General features: G+C 34.4%; 18 protein-coding genes and 2 pseudogenes across 20 annotated transcripts, besides 2 other annotated features; 10 read left to right on the top strand and 10 right to left on the bottom strand.

Annotated features, from left to right (window-relative positions):
• Positions 1 to 1,806: part of a mobile genetic element that runs on past the window's edge.
• On the bottom strand, positions 952 to 1,806 carry TVAGG3_0789440 (integrase core domain containing protein family; the record flags this gene model as incomplete). Its single annotated transcript, XM_051246796.1, has 1 exon — positions 952 to 1,806. One exon carries the CDS (start codon positions 1,804 to 1,806, stop codon positions 952 to 954), a length of 855 nt encoding a protein of 284 aa, XP_051082271.1.
• Positions 1,807 to 2,508: 702 nt separating this feature from the next.
• Positions 2,509 to 25,295: part of a mobile genetic element that runs on past the window's edge.
• TVAGG3_0789420 lies at positions 3,030 to 4,121 on the top strand (annotated as a pseudogene). The gene has a single exon. A coding segment is annotated over exon 1 (1,092 nt).
• On the top strand, positions 4,308 to 4,508 carry TVAGG3_0789410 (uncharacterized protein; the record flags this gene model as incomplete). Its single annotated transcript, XM_051246795.1, has 1 exon — positions 4,308 to 4,508. The coding sequence occupies one exon, from the start codon at positions 4,308 to 4,310 to the stop codon at positions 4,506 to 4,508; it is 201 nt and encodes a 66-aa protein (XP_051082270.1).
• Positions 5,075 to 6,370, top strand: TVAGG3_0789400 (protein of unknown function, DUF4106 family; the record flags this gene model as incomplete). The annotated part of the gene is made up of 1 exon (XM_051246794.1): positions 5,075 to 6,370. The coding sequence occupies one exon, from the start codon at positions 5,075 to 5,077 to the stop codon at positions 6,368 to 6,370; it is 1,296 nt and encodes a 431-aa protein (XP_051082269.1).
• TVAGG3_0789390 (protein of unknown function, DUF4106 family) lies at positions 6,403 to 7,284 on the top strand (the record flags this gene model as incomplete). The annotated part of the gene is made up of 1 exon (XM_051246793.1): positions 6,403 to 7,284. A coding segment is annotated over one exon (882 nt), but the record flags the coding sequence as incomplete, so codon positions are not given.
• On the top strand, positions 7,556 to 8,010 carry TVAGG3_0789380 (annotated as a pseudogene). The gene has a single exon. A coding segment is annotated over exon 1 (455 nt).
• Positions 8,387 to 8,923, top strand: TVAGG3_0789370 (protein of unknown function, DUF4106 family; the record flags this gene model as incomplete). Its single annotated transcript, XM_051246792.1, has 1 exon — positions 8,387 to 8,923. The coding sequence occupies one exon, from the start codon at positions 8,387 to 8,389 to the stop codon at positions 8,921 to 8,923; it is 537 nt and encodes a 178-aa protein (XP_051082267.1).
• Positions 8,929 to 9,717, top strand: TVAGG3_0789360 (uncharacterized protein; the record flags this gene model as incomplete). Its single annotated transcript, XM_051246791.1, has 1 exon — positions 8,929 to 9,717. The coding sequence occupies one exon, from the start codon at positions 8,929 to 8,931 to the stop codon at positions 9,715 to 9,717; it is 789 nt and encodes a 262-aa protein (XP_051082266.1).
• On the top strand, positions 9,746 to 10,695 carry TVAGG3_0789350 (uncharacterized protein; the record flags this gene model as incomplete). The annotated part of the gene is made up of 1 exon (XM_051246790.1): positions 9,746 to 10,695. A coding segment is annotated over one exon (950 nt), but the record flags the coding sequence as incomplete, so codon positions are not given.
• TVAGG3_0789340 (protein of unknown function, DUF4108 family) lies at positions 11,018 to 11,437 on the top strand (the record flags this gene model as incomplete). The annotated part of the gene is made up of 1 exon (XM_051246789.1): positions 11,018 to 11,437. The coding sequence occupies one exon, from the start codon at positions 11,018 to 11,020 to the stop codon at positions 11,435 to 11,437; it is 420 nt and encodes a 139-aa protein (XP_051082264.1).
• On the bottom strand, positions 11,454 to 11,906 carry TVAGG3_0789330 (uncharacterized protein; the record flags this gene model as incomplete). Its single annotated transcript, XM_051246788.1, has 1 exon — positions 11,454 to 11,906. One exon carries the CDS (start codon positions 11,904 to 11,906, stop codon positions 11,454 to 11,456), a length of 453 nt encoding a protein of 150 aa, XP_051082263.1.
• Positions 11,943 to 12,818, top strand: TVAGG3_0789320 (protein of unknown function, DUF4106 family; the record flags this gene model as incomplete). Its single annotated transcript, XM_051246787.1, has 1 exon — positions 11,943 to 12,818. One exon carries the CDS (start codon positions 11,943 to 11,945, stop codon positions 12,816 to 12,818), a length of 876 nt encoding a protein of 291 aa, XP_051082262.1.
• Positions 13,300 to 14,160, bottom strand: TVAGG3_0789310 (KilA, N-terminal/APSES-type HTH, DNA-binding family; the record flags this gene model as incomplete). Its single annotated transcript, XM_051246786.1, has 1 exon — positions 13,300 to 14,160. The coding sequence occupies one exon, from the start codon at positions 14,158 to 14,160 to the stop codon at positions 13,300 to 13,302; it is 861 nt and encodes a 286-aa protein (XP_051082261.1).
• TVAGG3_0789300 (organellar and viral DNA polymerase type B) lies at positions 14,601 to 15,212 on the bottom strand (the record flags this gene model as incomplete). The annotated part of the gene is made up of 1 exon (XM_051246785.1): positions 14,601 to 15,212. One exon carries the CDS (start codon positions 15,210 to 15,212, stop codon positions 14,601 to 14,603), a length of 612 nt encoding a protein of 203 aa, XP_051082260.1.
• TVAGG3_0789290 (organellar and viral DNA polymerase type B) lies at positions 16,520 to 17,000 on the bottom strand (the record flags this gene model as incomplete). The annotated part of the gene is made up of 1 exon (XM_051246784.1): positions 16,520 to 17,000. A coding segment is annotated over one exon (481 nt), but the record flags the coding sequence as incomplete, so codon positions are not given.
• TVAGG3_0789280 (uncharacterized protein) lies at positions 17,434 to 17,748 on the bottom strand (the record flags this gene model as incomplete). The annotated part of the gene is made up of 1 exon (XM_051246783.1): positions 17,434 to 17,748. The coding sequence occupies one exon, from the start codon at positions 17,746 to 17,748 to the stop codon at positions 17,434 to 17,436; it is 315 nt and encodes a 104-aa protein (XP_051082258.1).
• Positions 18,625 to 19,467, bottom strand: TVAGG3_0789270 (uncharacterized protein; the record flags this gene model as incomplete). Its single annotated transcript, XM_051246782.1, has 1 exon — positions 18,625 to 19,467. A coding segment is annotated over one exon (843 nt), but the record flags the coding sequence as incomplete, so codon positions are not given.
• Positions 20,208 to 20,363, bottom strand: TVAGG3_0789260 (uncharacterized protein; the record flags this gene model as incomplete). Its single annotated transcript, XM_051246781.1, has 1 exon — positions 20,208 to 20,363. One exon carries the CDS (start codon positions 20,361 to 20,363, stop codon positions 20,208 to 20,210), a length of 156 nt encoding a protein of 51 aa, XP_051082256.1.
• Positions 20,428 to 20,784, bottom strand: TVAGG3_0789250 (uncharacterized protein; the record flags this gene model as incomplete). Its single annotated transcript, XM_051246780.1, has 1 exon — positions 20,428 to 20,784. A coding segment is annotated over one exon (357 nt), but the record flags the coding sequence as incomplete, so codon positions are not given.
• TVAGG3_0789240 (serine threonine-protein phosphatase family) lies at positions 24,354 to 24,596 on the bottom strand (the record flags this gene model as incomplete). Its single annotated transcript, XM_051246779.1, has 1 exon — positions 24,354 to 24,596. One exon carries the CDS (start codon positions 24,594 to 24,596, stop codon positions 24,354 to 24,356), a length of 243 nt encoding a protein of 80 aa, XP_051082254.1.

Below are 25,295 nucleotides of genomic sequence, written 5' to 3'. Positions count from 1 at the left end.
TGTTCGACACTGTAAGCATTAACGATAACATTAACGATAACATTAACGATAACATTCATTTTTGCATCAATCCTGCTGTGTTGTCAAAATGTCATGTTGTCAGTAATTTTAAGAGAAGTTAATTAACATGGTAGCACATGGTGACGTAGTGACACCTTCAGTTATTCAAAAATAATTAATTATTGAATAACCTAAAAACATTTACGATTTAATTTCCTGTGTTGTTGTCAAAATGTCATGTTGTCATCATTTTTAAGAGAAGTTAAATAACCAGGTGACATGGTGACGTAGTGACACCTTCAGTTATTCAAAAATAATTAATTATTGAATAACCTAAAAACATTTACGATAAAATAACTGATAACAAAATTTTATTTTTATATAAATGAATACCCCACAAGCTCAAAATTTACCACGAATCATAACAAGGGAGGAAATGATAAAAAAGATGCAAGAACTAATTAAAAACAACAAACCACGAAAACCGAGAAGATGCGGTTATGCAGTAATGATGGAAAGAAGATGAGGAATAAAAATTAAATTTGGATTGAGTTTAAAAATTCATCTTTATTAAATTCATCTCTTCCAATCAATTTATTTATTCTATTAAATTCTTTTATTTTTGCTTCACTCAGTTTAAGGATTGAACGGTAAGTTTCTAATTTTTCGATTATTTCTTTCCTCTCTTTATTGTTTTCAGCCCCACCGCATGTTTTTGTAATAGCATATTTTTGATTTAATTCTGTTTAGTTTCTTTTTATATTCATCGTCTGGACTCTGAATCTTAATTGAATCAGGACTCTTGGATGCTTCGTTGTCACTCATTTCTTACGAAATAAAAAAATTAAATATTATTTAAATATAATGGAGTAATAAAATAAATCGGAATTTCTATTAATTTATTGTTAACCTCAACTAATGCATTGCCGTTAATATATCTAACAAATTCAGCTATTGTGTCAAATCTTCGTCTTTTTTTGTCATTGATTTATCAGTTTTTCCATAATCGAGATGAATCAAAACTTTATCCCCTTGTTTAAAATTCATGAGCCCCGAATTAATTTGTTCACGTTTAACATCATTCAACCTTTCCATTTGCTTTCTAATATATTCCCATTCTTTTGAAATATCATCTTTCATTTCCACTGGTTTCATGTTTATAGTTCTATGCCATGTATTATTGTAATAATATACTAACTGCTGTATGATGGAGTCATGATTTCCATCCCAGTATATCTGACCGTTAACCCCTAACGCATCTCTAAGAGTTCTCATTACCGCATCAACTATTTTATTACGAAACGTATATGGAGAGGATGAAAAGAAAAAATTAATTTGTGGGAAATAATGAGCCATAGCTGCCCGAAATCCTTTATCACCATCACCCCTTATATTATCTACTTTTTCATGATCTAGTAAGTATTGAATAGCTCTTCTTGTTTCCTGTTCTGTTTTCCCTTTCACCGGAATGCAATATAAATATCTAGTGTTAATGTTAATGGCAAATAAATAAGTAACGTTTCTTTTTGAATATTCCAGATGATCGATTTCGTATGAATATGGATATGGAGCAAATGAAGGGCGACTAAATTTTTCCTTTAACGGTTGAATTTTCGGGTCAATTGGTTTATTTAATATCTTGAAATCCTTTTTAAAATCTTTTTGCTTCTTTAATGTTTGAAATGGATATAATAAAGTGAATGATGAAGGATTAACTGAAGGAGGAGGTACTGTCGTTGGAGGTTTTGGTGTTGCAAGTGGTTTAATTTTATCTGCTTTGATTTTGGATTTCATTCCCCCCTTCATTAATTCTGGATGTATTCTATTCATTTGTTTTAAATATGCTGTATATAAAGGTTTGATATACTTTCCCGCTTCGAGTTTATGTTGAAGGATGAATTCCAAAAGTTGATCTTCATTTAAAAGTCGGGCTGAATATGGTTTAACTAATGAATCATAAATTAAAGCTTGTGCATCATTTATGGTCTGAAGGACCTGGGCGTTTTGCACCCTTTGTTTTTGCGGCTCGGGATTATATAATTTATATAATTCATCAATATCTTCTTCTGTTAATACTTTATTTTTGAAATCTTTCAATTGTTTAAGTTGTGATTTAGTTTTTCCCTTTGTATATTCATTATTTTTAATTTTGTCTTTAATTTTAGAAATTATTTTATCATGATATTTCAAAATTTCATTTTTATAATACGAATAATAATAATCCATATCATCATCACCCGTTATATTGTTATTATGTTTTTGGAGATATGATTTTAATTCATAATAATTAAGAAAATTTTGATTAAGGATACCCTTACGTGTCAGATTTTTTGCGCATACGAAGAAGTCATGCTAGACATGAGTTATAAACCTGAAATTTTAGCAACATATTTAAAACTTTTTAAACTACACTACACTTTAATATTCAAGAACAAAAATATTCTTTTTAGAAATTACATAATTATTTTATGTGAAATCTATATAAAAACATATTTTGCGAGCGTAACTAAAAAAAAAAAAAAAAAAAAGAAAGGTAGTGGGGCTTCCAGGCACTTCGTGCCTTCTAGCCCTGAAGATGTTTAGTATAAATGAAGTTTTTATTCGGAAAATTGTTAGTCTTCTGGGTCGAAAACATTATATAATGTGTCGCTTTTCACAAATTATATATGTTTTCATGTTTTGTCATGATTTCATCGTACATGCTTTGTCATGACTTCTTCGTAATGAGCGTAAATGACCCAAAAATATAATTTAGGTGAAGAGGTGAGATGTCACCCGTTTTCTCACCTGTTTTCTCACCTCTTGAATTTTCATGATTTCTTCGTAAATGTTTTGTCAAGACTTCTTCGTAAATGTTTTGTCAAGACTTCTTCGTAATGAGCGTAAATGACCCAAAAATATAATTTAGGTGAAGAGGTGAGATGTCACCTCTTTTCTCACCTGTTTTCTCACCTCTTGAATTTTCATGATTTCTTCGTAAATGTTTTGTCGAAACTTCTTCATCGTAAATGTTTTTTACTTCACTTAAAATGCCACGTAAGCTACGTAAGAATATACGTAAGAGGAAGAGAGCATTGAAACATCCAATAGTAAAACTAACACCACAACAACAGTTGCAACAACAAATGCTGAATGACCCCACTATGTTGCAACAAATGTCAAGCAATCCTATGCTTTTAAACCGAGTTATTGGTGCACAGAGTGGAGGTTTAAGAGCGGCACTTTTAGCGAAAATGGCAGGCTATGGTGGAGCTGCAGACGGAACAGCTTATAACCCTCAAAGTCAAATGAATTTGAGTTCACTCAAAAATCAAATATCAGATGTCAAAAAGTCAAACATAGACATACAGAAGCAAATAAGTGAAAACGAAAAGAAACTAGAATATGACAGACACACAAAGAAACTCAATGAGTTAAACGTAGAGAAAAAGAAGAAAGAAGAACAACTGAAAGAACTAAGTACAGAGGAATATGCGAAAAAAGTGTCAGAAAAAGCAGCAGAAGTAGCAAAAATGGAACAAGATGTCATAAATTGAAAAACCATACTACTCAATATAAAGTACTGAAAGATGAAGAGATAAAACAAAAAGCCCTGAAGACATATATGGATAGCGATGAGTATAAAAAAGAAGTTGAAGCAAATGTAAAGGCAGAAAAACTTTTACAGTTGCAAAACCAAACCGTACAGTATGAAAACTTAGCACAAGAAAGTAAAAATAACGACGCAGCCATGCAAAAGGCAATGAAAAGCGCAGAATATATAAAAGCTAACAATGACTGGTTAGATGCCCAAGCCAACGCTAAAGCAGCCCAGCTTATAGGGTCAATAAGGACAAAAATACAAGCGGATGAAGACAGTTCAAATGAAGCTTTAACAAATGCTGACTTTAAGAACGCCTTCGAAGCTCTTCATAGTAAGGTGAAACAAGTGAACGACTTCTCATCTGGAAAGAAACTGAAGTCTGAAGGTTTCGACAAAGAGTTAAAAGAAGTAGCACAAAATATGACGAAAATAACAGATGCAGCAACGAGACAGGCAGTTCAAAGTGCCTATGACGCCGTTAAAGCAACTGTTGTGGAAAGTCAAGAAAAAGAGTTACAACAGACCAAAACAGACCTAGTAAATGCTTTCTTAAAAACGAAAAGTCAGGTAGGACACTATGCTGCAGATGGAACATATGTGCCAGCTGGTGGAACTTATATACCAGCTGGTGGAACTTATATACTAGCTAGTGGAACTTATATACCACCAAACCCTCCAAGAGAAGCACCTGCACCAGGACTACCTAGAACATTTACATCGTCACATGGACACAGACACAAGCATGCACCAAAACCAACACAACAACCAACAGTTCAAAATCCAGCACAACAACAACAACAACCAGCACAACAACCACCTCCACAACCAGCACAGCAACCAACAGTTCAAAACCCTGCACAACAACAACCACAAACAGAGCAAGGACATAAAAGAAGTAGAGAACAAGGAAACCAAGATTTCTTAAAAATGCTGAAGGAAGAGTGTGGTTTCCCAGATACTGTTGACTTTAGTGACAGATATAAAGAAGCTATTAGAAAGTTCAAGGATGGAAATACTGACCCGAACCTATTTAGCTTTATGACTCAGCACCAAATGGGATATAATTTCAAACCTGGAAAATACAAGCTCGCTAAGAGATATGATTTAATAGCATATCATCCAAATGACATGAACGAATTTACTCCGAGATATTTGATGTCAGAGCTAAATGACAATTCAACTTTCGTCATGAAACGCGTAAAAAATAGAGACGGAACGAAAGAACAAAGGCTTATGAATGCGGATGACGTAGATAGGGAAATTGTTGAAAACGGTCTCGGAATATATGAAATGCCAGCAGATGAGGTACAAGAAACTCCACAGGAAGAAGTTCAGATAAAACCAGACATGGAAGAAATAGTTCAGCAACAACAGCTAGAAGAGCCTGAAGGAAACGAACAAGTCCCTCCTTTGGAAACTAACTTCACAGAACTAGATGAAGATTTGGAACAGCCGAAAAATCTTGACCCTCAACAAGTGTATGCGGAGAATATGGAATCTTTCCAAGAGTCTAAAAAAAATTCGGCTGACACAGTAGAAGAATATCGAAAAATTTTCACCGACATACAAAAGACTCCAACACCAGATGAAAATATTCAGCAAAGAATGGAAGTACTGAAAGAAAATGTACGCAAATACAACAACCCTTTTTACTTACGAGCATATAACGTTCAATCTTCGGATGAACTCGGTGAAAATAAAAGGTTAAATTTCAAGAAAACATATAGAAATGAAACATTGTTTAAAGTTCATTCAGAACCCAACCAAGATGGAAACAAACCTACTTTTGTTTCTGCAGACTATGGAACTACAATGAGATGGGGTCATAAAGCTAATTCGGATAGGTGGTTCATAAACTTACAACCACAATTCCAAGAAGTTGTAGACGCAATGGAAGTGAATGGTGAACCAGATATAGCTGGTATTTTCAGCGCGGCTTTAATGCCGTTGAAAGATATGAAAGATGCAGATATTTTGGACCAGTATGAAATGAACATGGCTGAAGGAAATATAACACCTGACGTTCTAAAACATTTATCTCAAAGAACTACACAGAACCATAGAGATGGTATATTTGGTGAAGAGTTTAGAAAGAAAGTTAGGGAGAGAGAAGGAAGAGAACCTATTGTACATGACCTTGCAAACGAAAGTTTGCAAAATGTCATAAAAACTTACTTTGCAGACAATGAACCGAGAAGGGATGAATATTTAAGAAAACTCAAACGGACAGTACCAAATGAAATGTTAGTATTGAAAAACATGTTCCTTGACAAAATAAAACCAACTACAGAAATAAATGACGCAAGACTGAAACATTGGGTAAAAGCTTTCCCATTCACAAAAGATATTGTTGGTAACATGGAAAGAAAACCAGAATGGCTACAAAAACATATATTTGGAAACGAGCATATTCCATATGGACAAGCTCTGTTTGAAGAGCTTGAACCGGAAACTCAGGAAAGAGTCATGCAAACAATACGCGAAGACTCAAATACAAACTATGACAAACTCTTTCTAGGATATAGGTTACCTGAGATGGGCGACCAGAGCCCAAAGGCAAAAAGGACATGGGAAATTTACAACATACTAGGTGAACATGAGGCAAAGATGCAACAACTTAAAGCAGAGGGCAAGTTACCAAAAGCGACACCAAAGAAGAAGAGTAGAGTTGGAGAAAGTAGTGAAGAACAAAGTGAAAGTAGTGGCAATGAAGGAAAAAGAAGAGTTAAAAACTCAGTCAGGAAGAAAGTAAAGCTTGGTCCGAGTGGGTTCTATTATGATATATAAATCCAACTATTCTATATTTTTACCCATATGAAATGTACGCCGCTCAGAATATAACGCCAACAGTTTTGGATGCCATGAACGGAAATGTTTCCGAATGGTATAACGAATGCGACAATGCCATTAGAAGGTCAGAAATAGTTCCTGGAACTTACGAATATACAACTGCTGTTTCTTATGGAAACGTAGGTGAGTTTGGAGAAGGTTCTTCAACAACAGTAGATATTGCTTGCGACAGGTTTCATATTATTTCTATTGACAACTCATTCTTATACGTGGAACAAGACATTGAAATAAAACCTTCTGCCAAGTTGTCTGACAAGAAAGGTTGCAATGGAATTTTCTATGTCGGATACCAATATGCTCCAGAAGTTTTCATGGGATATAAGATATATTCTAACTCTGACTTAGTTCAAACAGTAACATGGGCAAACTATGAATGGTTCGCTTTGAGAAACTCAGTACAACCACAAGCTAGAGAACAAACAGACCAATATGCAACTATTGAGAAAATAAGAAGACTTGACCCTAACGTTCCAGGAGTTTATGTTGACCTTTCTGGTTCAGATGGAAATGCTGTCACTAAAGTAAAACTGAAACTTAGAGTTCCTTTGTCATCTTTCCTCATCTTCAGGTTTTTAAGATACTTGCCAAACTGGGCAGGAAAAATTTCTATCGAACTTACTCCAAGCAAAAATAACTTAGTCATTGCACCAACACAAGACCCATTCACTCTTACTGTAGCTGGAACTGGTGGAGCCAAGTTCTGTGACTTTTGCAAAGACAAAGTTGACTTAGACTTTGGTTTCTCAAACCTCAACACTGAAGTAAAGTATTATTTCAATGCTGCTGGAACTGCTTGGGACCCAGTTAGGTTCACATGCGAAAAATTTGAATGCAAGAGAATAGAAAGCAGACTTGCAGTCTATATGTTGGACCCAGATATTTCAAATGCTTTAGCTGCCAAATATATTGCAGTTCCACTTATGTTCCCTATACACCAAATATCTGTCAAAGACTTTGCAGGTGAAGTTGGAAACCAAAATCCAGGAACCGCAGGTGCAAGAACAGATATTGCTTTAACAACTGCAATGAAACATGCAGATACTATGTTTGTACTGTTCAGACGAACTATAAATGACTATTCTTGTTTCTACAACCCTGGTATTAAATATCATATAAACATAGATGGCAAATATTATCCAAGAGAAGAATATTCTACAGTTGAGGATATGAGGTCATACAACTTGACATTAGATGCTATGAACTTTAACAACAACTTCACAACAACCATTAACCCTGAAATGCAAAGTTCTATTATGCCATATGTGAAAGTATGGACCCATACAGGAAGTCAAAAAACTCAATATACAAATGGAGACCGTTCAAACTTTTGGCTTGGCATTCCATTTGCTGACTCAGAAGACTTTATGGGTGGTATTTCAACTGTTGGTACTGTACAAATACAATATACTGGTGACAGAGACGGTCCATATGAACTGAGAGCAAAGAAGTTTACAAAACCAATAGCACTTTTCACGGAAGATGCTCTTTTGAAGATTCGTTCGATGAAACCTGCTGGGGCTCCTCAGATTGGCATAACGACAGCTTCCATCGAGCAGATTTTGGCAGCAGGTCAGTAAGTTGTTCTTGAACTGACTTCTCTCCGTCAAATATTGACAGTACGCCAGTTTTGACATAAAATTGTATTATAAACTTTCCTTTAGAAATATCTGTAAGTTTTGTTGTTATATTTTTGTCTGCTTCAAGAACTTTCACCATTTCAGTTATACCAACTTTCTTTGCTTTATGAAAATATTTTGGTTCAGCAAAGACTGCTATTCTATAACATTTACCATTGTTTGTATAAAGAACTATTCTGTCAATGTATTTGTATTGTTTGTGTGTGTAAACTTTGTTTTGCTTCAATTCGAAGAGATATCCGAATACGTCCATCTTTTTATTCTAACTAAAATGTCATTTCCGAAAAATAGAAGCGTAAGTGTTTCAAAAGGTTTAATGGCGGTGGCAGATGTGAAGTTAAATTCACCAACTCAAACAAACAGTCAAAGTGTTATTGTCAATGTCAAAGAAAGAGATGTTGAAGTGGGGAAACCATACGAAGACGAAGATGGTATAACAATAGTTCCTGTAAAAGAACAACCAACATACCCTGAAGTTAGCAGAGACTTAAGTTCTGTTGCAGATATTCGAAACGACTACATGCAACTTAAAGACAAACTTAAAACTCAGGAGAAGATTTGTCAAGCTTTAGGTATAATGTTAAACTTGGTCGAACACAACCCTGTAAAAGTGAACTCATATGTCATCGCACCTCATGAAGTTTTGAAAGAACTATTGAAACTTTTGACAGAGGCAGACGATATAAACATCAAAGAAATAGAACCCGACGTTAGTTGCTGTGGTGTTTCATATAATGTCATTGACAAGATATACGTTATGAAAGGAGGTGAAACGTTGAACTTAAAATATAGTTTCCCAGACGTTATAAAAATATTTGACGACCACAACATTTCATTAAAATTTATTTGCTAAGTAAAATGGCAGAAGACATAGTGGTTTATACTATTACGACTAAAAACCCTGAGTCATATAATTCTATAACAACAAACTTACAAAGTCCTCAAGGACGATATTGTAAACTAACTTTAAACACAATGACGACTAAAGCCTGTTTTGCTCTTTTGACACCAGAAGATTTTATTGTTGTGAATGGTAAAAAATACTCCTTTGAAGATACTTACTCAGATATACCACCAACAGGTTTTGTTGACTTATTTAATACTTTAAGGACGGATGTAACATGTGCTGCAACTAGAGCAGGTTTCATTATGTTTGGATGTCCGACTGAGTTTACTATAAACAATATGAGCTATAATACAAAACTTATATCTGGTTTTTACTACCAACAGTTTCCTATAACAGGAAAAGGTGTCATACAAGGAATGTCTATTCCATTGACATTAAGCACACCAATCTTATATATTGTTTCAAACTTAGGTTCAAAGTGCTATTCGAATGTCGACAGAAACTACTATGACCAAAAGATACTTATGCGTATAAACAATACTTTCTCTGCTGGTTTGCCTATTGTTCATTCGAATGCAGAGTTTTCAGCTTTAGTAAATTCAAACACTTTAGCAAACATAAACTTAACCTTAGTTGACGCAAACTTTGTTCCTGTAAAACTTTTATGTCCTATGTATTTGTCAATGACGGCAGAAAGTTTCGAATTGGAAGATGCAACTGGTGAAAGTATTGTATTACAAGAACAACTTCAACAACAAATAGCTCAAGAACAACAAATGCAACAAATAGCTCAAGAATAAAAAAAATATTTTTTTTATTTTTATAAAAATGTACAGAATAGATGTTTCAGATTTTTATGACTTCCAAGCATTCAGAAATATGTGTCCATTTAGAGACTATAACAAAGCAGTCGAGAATTTGAAACGTTTAGTCATTTATGTTGACTCTGCCCCAGAATGTTATGTTATGAAAGAATGGGATGTTGTCTTTAACAAACCAAGAGCAGCAATAGTGTCTGAACAAGAATGTAGACAGAAACTTAAGAAAATAAAAGTCGTACAAGTTGGCATGAAGATGTTAGATGCTTGGGATATCTTATTGTCAAAGTTAGAAGATTTTTCAGTTCGAGGTATAAAGTTCTATACACCTTCTCCAAACTTCTATTCTATCTTCACTGGATATAAATACGAACAAGTAGAATGGAAAGAAAATATTATAGAAGCTTGGTTAGACCATGTCAAAGAAATTATATGCAATGGAAACGAAAAGGTTTATGAGTATATCTTATGTTGGTTTGCAAACATCTTACAACATCCAAGTGCTAAAAATGAAACTGCTCTCATTATAATTGGAAAACAAGGAACAGGTAAGAACACATTCTTTACAGATATCTTATGCAAACTGTTAGAGGGCTATTCGAACCCGAATATGACAAACTTAGAAAACATCTGCGGTAAATTTAACTCCTCAATAGAGAATATGAAACTTATAGTATGTAACGAACTTCAAAGTATAGATACAACAAAAGTTTTGAACTCAGATGCTTTGAAGAGTCTTATAACAGACAAAGTTGGAGTTGTTGAAAGAAAATATAAAGACCAAAGAGTTTGTGAAAATGTTGCAAACTTCATTATGGTTTCAAACAATGCTGTTCCGATGAAGTTAGAAAGTTCTGACAGAAGATATGTAGTTGTCAGAACGTCAGATTCTCATATGCAAGATACAGAATATTTTGACGACTTAGCAGAAACTTTGACATCTGACTTTTACAACCACTTGTTCTCATATTTCATGACATTAGATATTTCTAAGTTCAATCCAAGACAAATTCCACATACCGAAGAGAGACAAACATTGTTAGAAGCAAACAAGAGTGTATATGAACTGTTTATAGATGAGACTAACTTTGAGTGTTTAGATGAAAGGTCATTGTACGATTCGTATAAACAATATTGTCAAGAATATGGTTATATGGCAGCTTCTAAACGAACATTCTTGGCAAATGTCAAAAATCTTTTAGATGTTCAGAATGGTGTATATACAAAGAAAAATTTTTCTGAGTAAATTTTAAAAAAAATATTTTTTTATTCTGAAGAAAAGATGGCAAAATTCATCTCAGTAAATAAGTACATGACAGAAGTCAAAGATAAGTTAGCTCCATTCACATATTTGAATGTTTACTTCTACCATTTTGAAAAGTCTTCATTTGACAAAGTTTGGAACATCGAACCAGTTAAGTTTGCTATTGTGACTAAAAATGGTGCGAAATTTGAAGACTTAGACATAGAAGGTTTGTTAACAGTCAAAGAAAATTTTGACAGAAAGTTCTCAAAACTTGAAGAAGGTAAAGCATACAAACTTGTTATACCTTATGAACCAAAGAAGACAGACGACTATGAATATTATGAGTCTAAGATAGTTGAAGTTCAAGGTAAATTGGGTAAAAAGATTTTAGAGTCTAAGCCAGTGTTTACTCCTAAAGAGGAAGAGAACATTGACATTGACCCAGAAATGTTCTAAAAATAAAATTTTATTTTTACATGTCAAATTTCTTCTTCTCTGGAACTGGTTCAGGTTCTTTCTTCTCTTCTTCTACTTTCTTTTCTTTCTTTTCTCTCTTCTTCTTTTCTGGTGGAGTTATGTCAAACTTCTCAGAACCATATTTTTGTAAAAGTTCTTTGTCATTTAATAGCTCTTCTATTCTGTTTTCTATTTTATCTTCAAGAACAGTGCATGTGTCTTCTTTGCATTCTAAGAAGTTTTGTTGGACTTCATCTCTCCAAGAGGCGTCATCTCTGTCAACAAGTCTGTCATTGACAAATTTTAAGACTTCTCTGCTTAATGTTTTATGGTTCTTGTCATATTCCCAGAAACAGAACTTTAGAACAAATTCACCTTTCTTGTTTACACTATGTAAGATTTTATGGTCGACAGATGTTTTGCTGTCGAAAAGCTTGTCTCGAATATAGATGGCGAAATCGCTAGACATTTTCAAAAAGATAAAAATTTTAATTTTTCTAAAAATATGTTAGAAAAAAAGTTTGCTGACATTGACAAAAAATTTGAGAATGTTTTAAACAAGAACAAGAGGAAGTTGGAAAATGCTCAGATAAAGCCTATACATGAAAAGTTCTTATTTGCTCAGAATGGTATAACAGGTCTAATTGCACCGCCTGGGTCGGGTAAGACTTTCACTTATCTTAAAATGGCTGCACAACAACAAGAACTAGATGAGAAGAACCCATTCTATGAGTTAGTTGTTATTTGTAGTACTTCTGGTCAATTTGACCAAACCGTCAATTCGTTCAAAGATATTATAAAGAAGTCTAAGTTAGTATGTATAAAGGATACTGAGTTGTTAGATTGGATAAAGAAGTACCAAAGAAGAGTTTTGAAGTACAATGCTATAAATGAGTATATAAATTCGAAGTTTAAAGACCCAAATGAGGAAATGCAGAGAATATTAGAGAAGAAACACTTCAGAAACAAACAGAAAGAGATAGAATACATTTCGAAGAAATTGCAATCTTACGATTGGAAGACATACCCTCATAGGTGTCTTCTTATCTTAGATGACTTTGCTTCTCATCCTTTGTTAAAGAACAGAGAACAAGATATGTGTCGAATTCTTAAGAAGCTCAGACACTTTAACATCTCAGTTGTCATTTGTGTACAGACAGCAAAGAGTTTAAGTAAGGATGTAAAGAGAATACTTACTGACATAATACTTTTCCCTGGATTGTCCGAAGACGATTTCATGGAACTTATGAAAGAGTCCATGGCAGGTAAGTTTGACAGACATGAACTATGGGAGAAGTACAAAGTCATACAAGACCCTCATACTTCTTTCAGAATTCATATCTACGCGAACAAAGTTCAAATTGTAAAAAGTCAAGCGTAAAAATGTAAGTGTTTGGTCTTAGTCTGTTGTGGTTCTGCAGCTTTCGGTTCTTCTGGCTTTGGAAGACATTCAGGAAGAGGAACGTCAGTCATCCGTTTGTGTCCCGTCGGAAGGAAGGACTCGGAATGTCGGAAGGAAGGACTCGGAATGTCGGAAGGAAGGACTCGGAATGTCGGAAGGAAGGACTCGGAATGTCGGAAGGAAGGACTCGGAATGTCTGAAGGAAGGACTCGGAATGTCGGAAGGAAAAACTTTTTCTGAAGTTCGACCAAAAAGTTCTCAATTTTCGAAAATTTGAATGGTTTACGGACGAACAACAGGAAATTTTTTTCCAGTTGTCGGGAAATTTTTTTCTTGTCGGAAGGAAGGACTCGGAATGTCGGAAGGAAGAACTTGGAATGCCAGAAGGATTTGACAAGACAATTTACCTTATAGAGCTACCTGAGCCATCTGAAGTCAAGCGTAAAAATAAATGGTTCATCTACTCTGCTTGTTTGAAGTTGTCAAAATACTCTGTTATTTTTTCCTTTAACAATGGCAAATCTTCTTTGAATGTAAGAATTGTACAACCTTTCATATCATAGTGTGTTTGAGGTAACGTATCTTGAACTATTTGTTTCACATCTTCATTCGGTGTCATTGAAATCGGTAAGTTTTCGCGATAGAACCAATTTCTGTCAGATTTGTAAATCTTAGCAAGGTCGTAAAAGCTTTTGTTGTTTCTTCTGACTAAATGCAACATAACCATATCTCTGTCTTCTTCATTTTCCATCTCTTCAGTATAAATCATATACTTATAGTTCTTTTCCTTTCCTTTTGGTACCGAACGTGGTATTCTTTTCTGAATGCTTTTGTCTTTTGCTTCAATGACTTCATCTTTTGCTTGAAGTTTCTTTTCCATCTCTTCACGTTCTTGTCTATGAATTTCGTCAAGAAGTTTACAAACATACCAAGCATAACGAGGTGAAGCCCACATTGCAACAGCATTTACTAAAAGTCTATGTACATACCAGCCTCTCAAACCATTTGGCAATTTTTCACGATTTTCATAGAGTTTTGGCGACTGGGGTTTTTTACCTACTCGCTGTTCTTCACTGTTTTCAGAAAAAAGTATGTCTCGCTGTGCTTCGCTCAAAAGTTCTTGTGTGCTTTGGTTCCTAAACCAGTCTTTAGGAAGCTTAGTATCTGGAGCAAAACATGCTGTCAAAATACTTTGCATTTGGTACATGTCATCTTTGACCGAACGAATGAGACGGAGTTGTTTGTTATACTGTATGTACTCGTATTCTTCATTTATGTCTTCATGAACGATAGCAGTTGTTGTGTTCTCTGATGTTGACATATCTGTCTTTACATACAAAATAAAAAAATAAATAAAAATAAAACTAACTTTATTTTTTCTATCTTAAGGAAATTCATGATTTTTGTTGCTGAATTCAATAAAAATAATGTTTAGGTGAAGAGGTGAAGCCCACATTGCTACAGCATTTACAAGAAGTCTATGTACATAATATCCTCTCAAACCGTTTGGCAATTTTTTACGATTTTCATGAGTTTTAGGCAAGACCGATTTTTTACCTACTCGCTGTTCTTTTACGATTTTCATAGAGTTTTAGGCAAGACCGAAAAAAACCGGTCTAGAGAAATTTCACTCAAAAGTTCTTTTGTCTGTTGGTTTTCAAACCAATGACGTGCTTGCTTTGTAGAACGAAGAGCAGTCAAAATACTTTGCATTTGGTACATATCGTCTTTGACTTTCACAAAAGACCAAAAATAAACGCTTTACATGTATTTTTCAGCAACTTCGTCAAATAATTTTATAGCTTTATCTATCTCATCTACTTCAAACGTTTCCCTACCTTTCGTGGGAGCACCATACATTTTCTCAAACTTTTCAAGTAGTTCTGTTTCTGCAGCTCTCATATCATTAGCAAACACAACCTTGACTCTATTGACTGTACTGTCATATCTTTGAGTTATATTATATGTTCTTCCTATCTTATATCTCTTTGTATTGAAGTCCTTCGGTTTCTGAACGATGTAAAGTAAGCCTTCACTGCAACGTTCTGAGTCGAATAAACCATATGTTATGAAGTTATATCCAACAACTGGGTCTAACCATAACAAAACTATTGGTATAAGACTTTTGTCAATGAGATATGCTGCAGTTCCATAGAATCTTACCGATATCATAAGCTCAGGATTTCTTGTCAAAATTTTCTGAGTTGAAGCAATTCCAACCCAATGGTATGTTTTCTTTCCAGATGGAGATAAAATGTCTGACAAAGAATATTTGTTGTATTTCTTTGAGTATCTTACGTTTAAATCACCTATTCTAACCAATTTGGTGTCATTGTCTATCTTTCTAACTGTTTCAAACTCAATGTTTGACATTTTCTGTCCTTACATACAAAATAAAAAAATAAAAAAAATAAACTAACGTTATTTTTTCTATTTTGTATCTTAAGGAAATTCACGATTTTCATGTATAAAAGATATGATTTCAGGGATTTTTTTACGAAGTGTTAAAGTTCACTTCGTCAAAAATAACAGTTATATAATGAAATTTGGTCATTTTTTCACGATTTCAGGGATTTTTTTTACGAAGTGTTAAAGTTCTCTTCGTCAAAAAATAACAGTTATATAATGAAATTTAGTCATTTTTTTACGATTTTCATGAGTTTTAGGCGACCAGGTTTTTTTCCCTACTCGCAATTTTTTACGATTTTCATGAATTTTCATGATTTCATCGTAAATGTTTTGTCAAAACTTCTTCGTAAATGTTTTGTCAAAACTTCTTCGTAAATGTTTTGTCAAGACTTCTTCGTAAATGTTTTGTCAAGACTTCATCGTAATGAGCGTAAATGACCAAAAAATAATGTTTAGGTGAAGAGGTGACATCTCACCTCTTTTTTCACCTGTTTTCTCACCTCATGAATTTTCATGATTTCATCGTATATGTTTTGTCAAGACTTCATCGTATATGTTTTGTCAAGACTTCATCGTATATGTTTTGTCAAGACTTCATCGTATATGTTTTGTCATGACTTCTTCGTAAAGACTTTGTCAAAATGTCATCGTATATGTTTTGTCAAGACTTCATCGTATATGTTTTGTCAAGACTTCATCGTATATGTTTTGTCAAGACTTCTTCGTAATGAGCGTAAATCAGACAAAAATAATGTTTAGGTGAAGAGGTGAGATGTCACCCGTTTTCTCACCTCTTTTTTCACCTCAGTTATTTTATAAGCGTTTTACATGAATTGTACGATGTATATTTGAAATCCTAAACAATTTCGTAGCTTCTATTTCTTCTTTTAGTATGTCAAATGTTTTAACAATGCCGAAGGTTTCTTTATACTTCTTCTTGACGTCAGATAGAAGGAAATCGTCAGCTGTTGGATAGTTTTTGTTCAGAAATGCTAACATGTCCATTTTATCTTCTGCTGGTTTCTCTACTTCTTTCTTTAAGTCTGCATAGTCGTTTCGCATACGTTCTATCTCTTTGACGGAGTAGTTATATTTCCTCATTGCTGCTTTACATTTAGAACATTGCGGGTTCATTTTTGCGTTATATTCTGAAACCTTACCTGCTAAAACAACCAAGGCGTCAATGGTTTTCTTTAAATCTGAAGCAGTTGGTCTTATCTGTTCATTCCATACCCCACCCCTTTTATCTTTATCTCTTATCTGCCATACACATTTTGCAGCTAATGAAACAAAGTTGTCGTATGTCTTAAATTCTTCGGATTTGTAAAGGTCAGAAACATTCTTATATACCATATCGCAATCTTTGTCCATAACTTTATGGTTGCAATGAAAACCAAGGAATTCATAATTTACCTTTCGTATGAACTTCTTTATTTCTACCGAGTCAGTTGCTTTGACTTCAATTTCGTCAAATTCGGGAATGGTTAGTTTTTGTTGTTGGATTTCAGGCAATTTGGGTAAATGGTCAATAATGTCCTGCATTTCATAAAGATACTGTTCATTTGTTTCATCCTGTGCGGTACAGTCTAAATTACTTGTTAAAAGTTCTTGCTTTATCTTCTGGATTTCTGTTTCGAAAGTATATGAAGAAGGAATGAAGCTTTTCATTTCTACTAACATTGAAGTTGGGTTCATGACTAACGAGTTTGGTGCTGTTGTTGTTTGTATTGTTGTTGTGCCGATTGTTGACATTTCTGTTCTTTTATACAAAATAAAAAAAATAAATAAAAATAAAACTAATTTTATTTTTTCTATCTTAAGGAAATTCATGAAAATTCATGAAAATTCATGAGGTGAGAAAACAGGTGAAAAAAGAGGTGAGATGTCACCTCTTCACCTAAACATTATTTTTTGGTCATTTACGCTCATTACGATGAAGTCTTGACAAAACATTTACGAAGAAGTCTTGACAAAACATTTACGAAGAAGTCTTGACAAAACATTTACGAAGAAGTCTTGACAAAACATTTACGAAGAAGTTTTGACAAAACATTTACGATGAAATCATGAAAATTCATGAAAATTCATGAAAATTCAAGAGGGTGAGAAAACGGGTGAGAAAACGGGTGAGATGTCACCTCTTCACCTAAAATATATTTTTACTGAATTTAGCAACAACTTTCTCTCAATTGGAGCTGTGGCATACTCTTTGCGTAAGCGGTTCAGACCTTCTTCGAAGTCTTGGTCTCTCTTCGATTTGTATTGAGATTGGAATTGCTGGAACATCCAAGGGTTGGGGAAGTAAGGCATAAGCTGAGGAGGGTAGTAACCTTGAGGTGGAAATTGGTAGTAACCTTGAGGTGGAAATTGGTAGTAATTTGGATTGAGGTGGAAATTGGTAGTAATTTGGTGGAGGTACTTGTTGGAACTGAGGAGACTGTTGTGGTGCTTTCGGTTCTTCTGGATTGAGATTGGACTCGGTTGGTGGGACGTGGGACATTCGTTGGTGGCTTAACCGTCGGACCACAACGATAAAAATCTCTGCTACTAGCAGTACTTTTACTGACAGTAGCAGTACTTTTACTGACAGTAGCAGTACTTTTACTGACAGTAGCAGTACTTTTACTGACAGTAGCAGTACTTTTTCTGACAGTAGCAGTACTTTTACTGACAGTAGCAGTACTTTTACTGACAGTAGCAGTACTTTATCGTCGAAAACCCTCTCAAATTTTCCTTTTTACTGCAACTAGCAGTACTTTTACTGACAGTAGCAGTACTTTTACTGACAGTAGCAGTACTTTTACTGACAGTAGCAGTACTTTTACTGACAGTAGCAGTACTTTTTCTGACAGTAGCAGTACTTTTACTGACAGTAGCAATGGACAACATCGAGCCATTAGATGAGGCAATTTACCTAATTTAAATTAACGACTGCGTAAAAGACTACTTGCGCAAGGTCATGAAGCCCAAGGTCAAGTTCACCACTATTTCTGGAAGGGCTGCCTTGACTCTCGAGATTTCGACTGGAATTCCAATTCAAATACCAGACGGGACAGCCTTCGACGACATAAAGCAAGCAAAGAAGGAAGCCATTATAAAGTTCTTTGCCAAACGTCCTTGGATACTACTTCCAAACAGAGAGAGTCCAATTCCACGAATTATACAAATTCTCAAGGGTCTCCTTCACTTCTCGGGTCAACCATTCTACATAACCTCAGAAGGCGACATCCAACCAGTTCAGTAAACATCTCATTTTAACTCCACTTTTTTATGTTTTTTGTGAAAGTGTCAAAAATAAATTGTTTTCATGAGTTTTCTACGATGTTAGAAAAAATGTTATTTTCTAATATCTTCACATTCAATACTTTTTCAGCACTTTTCCGTAGTTATATATGAAAGACAATTCGAGATAAAAGTCATAGTACAATGGTATTATATGCTGCACACCATTTGTTGTGAACCAAACTTGAAAGTCAGAGAAACTGTTACTAGGTGGTTCGTAGAATTTAGAAGCAAAGTCATAAAAGTCCTTACCAATACATAGAAAACCATTGTTGCTTGAACTGAAACTTGCATGACACATAACATTTTGAGGGTCAAACACGTTTCTATAAACTGTCAAATCTGCTGGTGGAAGTATAAATTTAAATGGACCATCTGGTGGTAATGGTTCGTTCTGGTTTAGTAACCGAAGAAATTGTGCCCAAGAACGTTTGTCTACTCCCCAATATAAAAACTCTGTATCTCTTGGAGGGTTAATTTCAATCTTTTGAAATGAAACGGTGGAGTTCATCTTGTCATATTCTAGTTTCAGATAGTATGTTCCATTTAGTAAAGAGTCGTATTTTTTTTGAAATTCCCAATAATATTTGTTTATTTGAGTTTGAAAGTCATTTAGAGTTTTCTCAAGACTTTCGTCTGAACGAACTGTAAAGATTCTCATTTCGTCAAATCTGTCTATTAGACCATCAGAACCTTTATACTGCCCATGAAAATCTACTGTGAACATAAACGCGTTAGTTCTATTTGAAAACAAAACTCTTCTAAATCCTATTGCCTTTGCATCTGAAGGACTTTGAAGCCAACGAATTGGATAGTCAAACCTGTATACTCGGGATGAAATTTCTTCATCTGAAATATTCCTACCAGCATTTGTAAAGATATAGTCTAACGGTTTTGTATCTGCTACTTTTGTTCTTTGTTTTTCAACCTGAAGCATTTTATATATGTAAAAATATACTGTTTTAAAATGGTATGCCATTTCATATTTCTCATCTAACAAACAAGTTTCCCAACGGTCTGCTCCAACAAAACTCAGCGTACATTTCAAATAAAATAAAAAAATATTTTTTTCTTTACTTTACATAACTGCCTGAAGCCATAAGTCTTTGACGCCAACCCATACCAGCTAATGAAGGTTGACTTGGTTTAGTTTGGAAACTAAACTTTGGTTTTGGTTTATCTTCAGTTTTTGGTTTTTCTTCTTCTATCGGTTTTTCGTCACTTTTCGGTTCCTCTGACTTTACCTCACTTGCAGGTATGGTTGTGTCGTCAACATCTTCATAAATATCATATGCCATTTGTTTTTGTTTTCCTTTCAACTTTTTGTGTTTGTTGTAAAGTTTAGAATATTTCGACTCTAAGTCAATGAGATGTTCTATAATGAACTGTTGGTCAGTGAAGTAAACTTTTCCATCTGTTGTCTCGAAAGCTCCTCCAGACTTCAATATTTTATTTGTGAGAGTCTGTTTCTTTTTTGAGATACTAGCCGTTCCATTTCTATGAAAAGTGACTTTATAGTTAGGGTTTGTATTTCCAGACCTTGCACCTTCTATTATTGAATTTTTCTCTTCATCTGTAAGTTCTTTGACAGGTTTTGACAATGGTTCTGAACTTTTTGTTTGTGGTGTCAAATCTACCGTTTCAACTTCTTCGGTCATTTCATCTCAGTAAAAAAATTTAGTTTGGTTTGTTTTCAACTGGTTGTTTAGGTTTTTTAAGTCGGTCTAAAACTTCCTGAGGTATAGGAAGAACTTGACAAACACGTGGTTGTGTAACTGCTGGAAGTCGACAAATCCATCTTGAACCCATTTGTCTCAATGCTGTATTGTTCATTTCATCTCAGTAAAAAACTTTACATTCTCCAAGTTTGAGGCGGTTGAGGTTGGTTATTGTTTACCCATTGTTGTGCATGGTTATATCCTCTGTTAAAGAATCTTTCACCTTGGTCCATATAGTGTCCTGCTTGGTTATAGTAGTCATTTGCTTTGTTATAATAGTTTCCTGCTTGTCTTCCTACATTGTCCATCCATCCTTGAACTTTTCCTCTTGTTTCAGGATTTGGAATAAGATTTGTTGCATCTCGTGCTACATCCCAACCTTTCTGTACAGTTTGTATAATAGGTTGTGCTTTCTCTTTAAGTATACCTAATGTACTCAAAATCTTCCTTCCAACTCCAAATACACCTCTGGCTATTGTTCCCACTGCGGGCAAAAATCTAGATGCAACTCCTGCTAATGCGCCAAATAAACCCATTTCTTACAGGGTAAAAAATGACGAATCCAAACAAGGACCCCTATGTTTCTAAAGCAACAAAGAAAGCACTCATGGTAAAAATCTTTAGTTCAACACCAAATGCTTGGTTTATGGATATCTTGGAAAACATTCCGAGAGTTAGAACAGATGGACCACCATACTGGCTAATATTTGTCGGTCAAAACACAAGATACTGTGAAGCCATACCATTATGGTCCAAAAATATTTTAGATGTGAAAACTGCTTTGACAATATTTGTTGACAAATACCATCCAACAAAACTGACATCTGACCAAGAAAGTTCTTTCAAATCAGACGATATTAAAAACTATCTGCGTTCAAAAAATGTAAACCAATATTTCATTGTCGACCAAAACCATTCTGCTCTTGGTGTCATTGACGGTTGTATAAAAATATTAAGAGACTTAAACCAACCACAAGGTGGTGAGGTAGATGAAATGTCATATGACGACAAATATAGACACTTCTCCATGGCAAAGATGAGACAAGTTTTAAATATTTACAATAGCCGTAAACAAAAAGGTTTGGGAAACCACTCCCCCGAAGAAATGAAAAACAACCCTGACTTAGAGAAAGACTATATATTTAATAATTTAGTCAAAAGAGACAAACAAGAAAGAATGCCGGGCTTCAAACTTCAGAAAGGTGACAAAGTAAAAATAGAAATACCTAAACGCGACCCATATGAAAATACTATTGACTATGACAACAATGGGAACCCGACAGGTACTCACATTCGTGTTCGTAAAAATAGAAGAAAGTATACAAGAGAATATTATGAAGTTTTAGGCAAACATGGCAAAATGTACACACTGCAAGCAGAAGATAAAACTACTATTGCCAGACCTCGTTTCAAACTTGTCAAAGTTCAAGGTGGTATACTTTCAAAGACAGTTCCTAACAAATATAAGACAACTCCTGACGAATATGCTAAAGAAGTTGAAAATGACGACTAAGCAATTCTATACCATGCGTAAACTGTCATGTAAGGTGGCATGTAGTCTTTACTCTGCCCCGTTGTTTGCGTATACCCTGAAACGCGATGTGTATGGTTTCCATCTCCCTGAGTGTTACCCCAGAAACAATTTATAGCAAACTGAACTTCGTCTTTAACATCATATCCTTTACCTTTTTTCATTGCTGACCAATCCCAAAATCTATGCTTATGCCAACCTGCTTGAGATGTACTTAAATCTATGTAGTGACTGTGCGCAGGTAAGTTTTCACCTGAAATCGTTTTACTTCCACCTGTTTCCTTTGAAGAGTTTGCACAATACAAAAACCTGTCGACTATTTGTTCCCATGCACCAACACCAAACATTACTTGAGGACCTCTTGCTTCCATAGATGTATAAATAGAACCTACTGGGTTCATTAAATCAAACATATGAGATATTATAGGATTGTCTCTTTTGAACTTAAAATATAGTGCAACTATTTCAGGTTTCTTCTGGTTTGTGTCAGAATATTTTTTATAATATAATCTTATGTTTTCAGGGTAGGTAAAATCTTGACTATAATATTTATTTCTGTCATCTTCATAATAGTATACTATTCTCGTTTTTTCTATTGCATTATATCTTTTATATCTATAATATTCTAAATATAATGTTTGCTTTTTTGGGTCTACACGTGCGTCAGCACCATAGTCATAATAATATGGTGCTGGAGCTGGGTCAGGCAATGTCATATCTGCCATTTCATAAACTCTTAAATATTTTTTTTGTTCGTCTCCATATATGTTTAAGTAGCAGTTGTTGTCTAATGGAACTTTAACTTGTGTACCATCATTCTTTATATAGCTTACATACATTTCATTGTTATTTTTCGGAATGAGTTTATACCGTATACCATTTTTTAAGGAGTGTACCAACTGCCATCTAAAATATTTATTTTCTTCATTGACAGAAAAGTCACCAACAATAGTTTCAATATTTTTTGTTCCTAGCAAACTTTGGTATATTTCATTGACATATGTTTTATCTGCTTTCTTTTCAAGGCTAACGTTTAAGTCTGTTATATTTGCAATGGTATGTGTATGTCCAACGTCACTTTTCCTGTTTAAGGTTTCTTGTAAGTTTGCAATATTTGCAATGGTATGTGTATGTCCAACGTCACTTTTCCTGTTTAAGGTTTCTTGTAAGTTTGCAATATTTGCAATGGTATGTGTATGTCCAACGTCACTTTTCCTGTTTAAGGTTTCTTGTAAGTTTGCAATATTTGCAATGGTATGTGTATGAGTCTTTTTAGAATATTCGTTTTCAGCTCTTGTCACTTCACTTGACATTTTATTGTCAACATATGTTTTGTCTGCTAGTTCAGGATGAGTATGTTCTTTTGTTGCATAAGCTTTGTTAGCTCTTTCTTCTTCTTTTGCTATTGCATCGTCTACATATTCTTTGTCAGCTTTGTTGCCAACATCTGCTTTCAAAAGAAGTTCATTTATAGGTTTCTCGTTTAAAGTTCCTTTTGTTGGATTTATACAGACAGTATTGTTCTTATTGTCTTGAAACAGAAACTCATCTGTCATTGGGTTTAAAGTCAGTTTTAAGTTTCCTTCTTTCAATGACTCAGATATCTTAGAATAGTTTGAAAAGTTTGTTGTGTTCTTATTTAGAGCTTGTATAATGAGTTGTCGTTGTGTTGTATTTCTCTCATAGACGCTGTTTCATTTGACATTTTTATTCTAGATAAAATATGCTTTCAATAGAAAAAGAAAATTCAAGAGTTGCTACAACTAAACCATTAGATGAACTTTTTACGAATGTCGGTCAAAAGTTTGAGACAGAGACCGTAAAGCATGAAGGCTATCGTTTTGACTACCCACTAAGATGGTTAAGAGACCCATCCGTCACAAAAGCTGTTGGCTTTCGTAGAATGAAGTTCATTTCAGAAAGCCATACATGGTTTCCCATTTACGGTCGGTTTTGAAGTTCGATACTATAACAAAGAAAAACGTACGTATGAGAAATTTGAACAGGGAAAACTTTTACAAGTGAATTTGCTTGTAAACTTAGAAACAACTCTTCAAGCTTTTCAAGAAAAAATAAACGATATCTATCTCGAATATGCAAAACAGTACAACATTGACGAAGGAGAGTACCATCTCGATATTTTATATGACAGGAAAAATGCAACTGTTAAAATCAATAGAATAGAAGACCTTGGAGACAACGTTTATATTTCTACAAATATAACAACTTGGCATGGTATAGATTTATGAGGATGTTAAATCAGCCTGCAGAATATCCAGTACACCCGAACTTTTATGAAGTCGAAAACCCTAATGGAACATATGAAAATGTTTTCGACCAAGATGCTATTATTGTTCATGCTTCATTTTCTGGTGCGCAAAACTCTTTCTTATGTCTGATGAATGACTTTTACGAAAAACCTACAAAGTTATATGAACCGCCGAGTGGAAGTATTTCAGACTTTCAAGTATGGTTTACTACAGATGGAAGAAAGAGAATAATTCCATTATACCATGCGTTTTACTTAGAACTTAGTTTCATATACAACTACTATCGAACGGTAAAAATATAATTTTAATACGGTTGAGGTGTTGGATTTGGTTGCCAACTTGACTGTGGTGCAGGTTCAGGCTGTTGTATAACAGGAGCTTGTTCTTCTGGTTCAGGGTCTTTAGGTATAATACCAACGAACTGACCTACTCTTTTACCAATATTTTTGACTCCGTTCCAAATTCCTTTTCCGACAGATTTTATTCCATTCCATATACCTCTTCCAACTCTTCTGAAGAAGTTTCCAATACTACTGAAGAAACCCATTTTACTATATGTAAAAATCTAATGTCCGCCTAGTCTTTTGCGTTTCCTGTTGAGTTCCATAGCATTCTTTAACTGAGAGCTCATACATTCTGTTTCTCCTCTGGTAGAAAACATATTCTGGGTCAACTCCTGTGTTCGCGTCATCTGCATAAAGTTGTTTATATCCCACTTCAGGTTTGTATAAAACTCTTTCCATCTCATATTTGCATACCATGGTGGCAAACCTAACGCAGCGTCATTTGACATGGCAGTTTGCATTTGTACATCTGTTGGCACTTGACCATAGTTTGCCATTGCAGTTTGTATTCTAACTTCATTTGGAATATTCTCTGGGTTTGGTTGTCCAGGTTGCTGTGCATTCGCTAAGTTCTGTGCGTCCATTTAATATTAGATAAAAATATCTCTTACGAGTACATATGCTGAACATTTGCTGGCATTGGTTCATCTTCATATTCTCTATATCTTTCTGCACGTCAAATAAGTAAATGACACAATGGAAAAAACCTAAAACAAGTAGTCCTATTTCAAACCACATTTACTTACTAATAAAATTTCTTTATTGTGACACTTTCTCCAGTTTATAGGACCTCTCTCATATTCTATCTTGTCATATATAAACTCATAGTCATGTATGTCCTCTAACCATCTCATAACGGTTTCCAAACCATTTTATCGGATGTAAAGTAAAAGCATGGATGG

Source organism: Trichomonas vaginalis, chromosome VI (assembly GCF_026262505.1).
Source record: "Trichomonas vaginalis G3 chromosome VI, whole genome shotgun sequence".
Taxonomy (NCBI): domain Eukaryota; phylum Parabasalia; order Trichomonadida; family Trichomonadidae; genus Trichomonas; species Trichomonas vaginalis.
The sequence above is the reverse complement of the archived record's forward strand: the minus strand, read 5'-3'. Positions and strand labels throughout refer to the sequence as shown.